The 3,826-nt window shown below is 29.3% G+C and overlaps 1 protein-coding gene across 1 annotated transcript; it reads right to left on the reverse strand.

The window, feature by feature from the left end:
* Positions 1-2,153: 2,153 nt before the first annotated feature.
* Positions 2,154-3,826, reverse strand: LOC139425870 (zinc finger protein 271-like). The gene has a single exon (XM_071181920.1). It carries the CDS (start codon positions 3,496-3,498, stop codon positions 2,497-2,499), a length of 1,002 nt encoding a protein of 333 aa, XP_071038021.1. The 5' UTR covers positions 3,499-3,826; the 3' UTR covers positions 2,154-2,496.

Consider the following 3,826-nt stretch of genomic DNA (forward strand, 5'->3'; position numbering starts at 1 on the left):
TACAGTCAATATTCTTAGAATAATTGGTATATTTAGTTCTCCAGATCACTTTGTATGTATTCCCCACTTAAGTGCAATACTGTCACAAGAACGAAAAGTGCAATATAGATTGCTCTAGTTGAAGAAAATATAACCTCCAAGTCACAGGGGCAACACTCTTCTATACAGAACAGAAATAATTAATTACAGTACCATTTCTTTTAGGGTCAATAAACTGAATTTTACCATAAAAAATCTGTGTGTGACTTTAATAAATGTAATTACTGTCAACCTAATTTTTATCTAACAAATTGAGAGCAATAAAAAATATTTGATTTGTAGTAATTTACATCTATAAAATATGAATAGTTTAATTAAAGAAATGAAATAGATCCGACTGCTCTGGTTGCTGGTTCGAATCCTTCTCGGAGCATGGCCATTGCTCTTTGTGTATTGTTGTCCATTTTGTGATATGTGAATGCGGCCCACCCTATGAATGAATCTGTGGCATGGGTAATGTTGCTCCCCTCCATGACTAAGGTGCCAATACCAACCCGATACTATTAAATGTAACAGTTCGGGTATCTTATCGAGAAAGCAAGTACCAGCAGGACTTGCAGGCAAAGAAAAAAATTCTTAAATTAAATTGGTTAGAAATAGAAGGAAAAAAAATAACTAGAATAAGACTTCCAGTCTAGTAAAAAGTTAACTGAAGTTTTACTGGGCTATTTTGATGAAAAGTTGTATTGGTTGCAGACACAAGGTATACAAAATAGAAAATTATGTGCCATTTAGAAAAAATCACTTCTACTTATTTATTTCTAAACCATAAACAATTCAGATGAAATATACAAATTATATTTTAAAATGTAAAACAAACACTATCATAATTTTGAATTATTGTAGGGCAAACGGTGTAATTAAGAAAAAAATAAACCTTAAAATAAAAAATAAATAAAAAAAAATCTAGTTTATTGTCTCTTTTAGTAATTACTGTCCTTGTACACAAAAACCTATTTTAAAACAAGAGTTCTGGTTTTAAATTATTAGGTGTTTGCTTACAAAATGTCGTCTAACTTACAGTAATAAAATATAAGTTATAGGTAGGTACTTTATTTTCGTTGCACTAGAGCTGCACAACGGGCTATTAAATATTCCTGATGATGATCCGAAGACATGCCATCGCAATTTTGATCCTCTGCAGAGGGGATGGCTTAATCGCTTTGGTTGCCTGACAGCCAGCGCTCGAAGTCGAGCACTTTACGGTAGAACAGTTTAGTGAGGCCAATACTGGGCACCCTTGGTTCCTACGCAGGCTGGCCTAAGTGGTTACCCACCAGTGATGCTTGACTTCGGTGTTCTGCTGGGTCTTTACGATCAGTCCACTGAGGGACATAAAAGTGATAGAAAGATGTTTTTACTACAAAAAGTAAAAATTCTTAATATTTCTTTATAATTCTTGATATAATCTATTTTCTTAACATATATATTTATTAAATTTTCAACTAAATATTATTAAAAAGTTTTCTTACATTTGATTATTAATTATTGATCCATAGAAAAAAATGAATAAATTGCTGCTGCATGAGTTCTTAAATTGTTTAAATGAGAGGACAGTAATTAAATTTTTTTAATGCAAATAAAATTAAAAACAGACACTAAATTTTTATTTTTAAAGATTTTTCATTGCTGGTTCTTAATTTGTATACTCAAATGTATGATTTTTACGCAAAAATTATTACTATCAAACTAAATATGAGATAAAAAGTCAACACTTTGAGAAATATCACCCGTAAATAAACATGATTACTAATTAGATAAAGATTAATACGAAAATTACAGTGAATTTATAGGAATACAAAAAATGGGTAGCTTAGATTTACTTTTGTCTTGAAAATTAACTATTAATTAGAAAATAAAATTTGTTACCAATACAACTATAGATAAAAGTGATGATAGTTAGAATTTTAAAATTATAATAATTTTTTATTTATCTCATCAGCTTATAGATTCTTCTTTCCTTCTTAGTTTATTTGCATAGTTTTTAAAGAATTATATTTCATTGCAAACATGGAACTAAATTTTTTGAATTTTCTTTCTTCTTTTATTTATATATATATATATATATATCTATATAAATATNTGGAAATAATCTTAAAAAGAAGAAAAAACGATGAAGTAATACACTAATGATTATTTCCAAAATGATGGTAAGGTAAACATCTTTCAAAAAAGAAAGAAAAATTCTAAAATCTTATGAGGAAAAAAAAATTTTTTTTTAAATGGGGGGAAAATTTATCGAACTTCGTTCCGGTTTTTTGGTTTTCCGGTTTTCTGATTTCCGGATAACGGGTTCTGTACTGTATTAAACATTTGAACCAAACTAAAAGGGTTTGACAGCCACTTTTGATCCACAGGTAGTGCACCCTTGTTTCATACTTATGATGAAGGCTCTGCTTTGTATGTATGAATATGTCTCTTTCTATACCAGTTCTACTTGAAATGGTCAAGAGCGTATCAAAACTTTTCTTTTCCATGAATAAGACTATGTCTATTTAAGTAATATTTCTGTAAAAATGTTTTACCACACAGACTACATGAATATGGTTTTTCACTTGTATGAATTAGATTATGCCGTTTTAAGAATTCTTTTGAACTAAATTTTTTGTTGCACACAATGCAAGAATAAGGTTTCTCTCCAGTATGAAGACGATTATGTATAGTTAAATCAATTCTTTTAGTATAAGCTTTATCGCACATACCACATGAATATGGCTTTTCTCCTGTATGAATACGATAGTGCATATTTAAACATCTCTTATTAGTAAAAGTTCTATTACACACAACGCATGGAAAAAGCTTATCTTCAGTATGGACAAAATAATGACGACGTAAATTACTTCTATCAGCAAAAGCTTTATTACATACACTGCACAAATGAGATTTTTCCCCAGTATGAACTGAGCTGTGCCTTTTCAAATCATCTTTTTTGGTAAAAGTTTTGTCACAGACACTACATGAATAAGGCTTTTCTCCTGTATGAATCATACAATGTATTTTTAAATTACCTTTAGTTGCAAACATTTTACCACACGTATTGCATGAGAAAGGTTTAAGTCCAGTATGAATAAGAGTGTGCTCAGTTAAATGACTTTTCTGTGAAAATGATTTATCACACACACTGCACGTATAAGACTTGCTTCTGGTATGAACAGTACTGTGTCTAATTAAATCATTCCTTTGCGTGAAACATTTTTTACAAAGACTACATGAATAAGGTTTTTCTTCAGTGTGAATAAGACTATGTCTATTTAAATGACTCTTGAATGAAAAAGTTTTTTTACAGATACTACAAGAATAAGGACTTTTCTCAGTGTGGATAAGACTAGTTGTTTTTAAATGACATTTTGGTACAATAGTTCTTTCACACATACCGCAAAAAAGGTTCACCTTCTGTGCAAAAAGATTGTGCTTCGTAAAATAATGTTGAGGGAAAAAACTTGGTTTTACAAATTTCATGAATATAGGTAATCCTCTGCAATTTAATTTATATCAGTTAAATTTACTATTTCGCATGCTACACAACATGATAAAATTAGTTAAGTTTACTTTCTGATCACTCTAAGACTTGATTTTTAGCATAATAATTAAGAGCTTGTTTCTTTTATTCACATAAAGAGAGAATGTATTTCTACATTAGAGTATTAATATATTTCTTTTACTACATATAAGCACACAAACAGATGAAGTTTTAAATGACTTCACAAGGTTCTTACTTTTCTTTATTCAACTATAAAATTATCATGATAAATTTATTATCCGAAAATAAGTTTCAAAATGCAATTAA

Source organism: Parasteatoda tepidariorum, chromosome 6 (genome assembly GCF_043381705.1).
Source record: "Parasteatoda tepidariorum isolate YZ-2023 chromosome 6, CAS_Ptep_4.0, whole genome shotgun sequence".
NCBI classification, from domain to species: domain Eukaryota; kingdom Metazoa; phylum Arthropoda; class Arachnida; order Araneae; family Theridiidae; genus Parasteatoda; species Parasteatoda tepidariorum.

Excerpts from the sequence above, each read along its gene's own strand:
- LOC139425870 (XM_071181920.1), bottom strand. The coding sequence starts at position 3,498 with ATGAAATTTGTAAAACCAAGTTTTTTCCCTCAACATTATTTTACGAAG.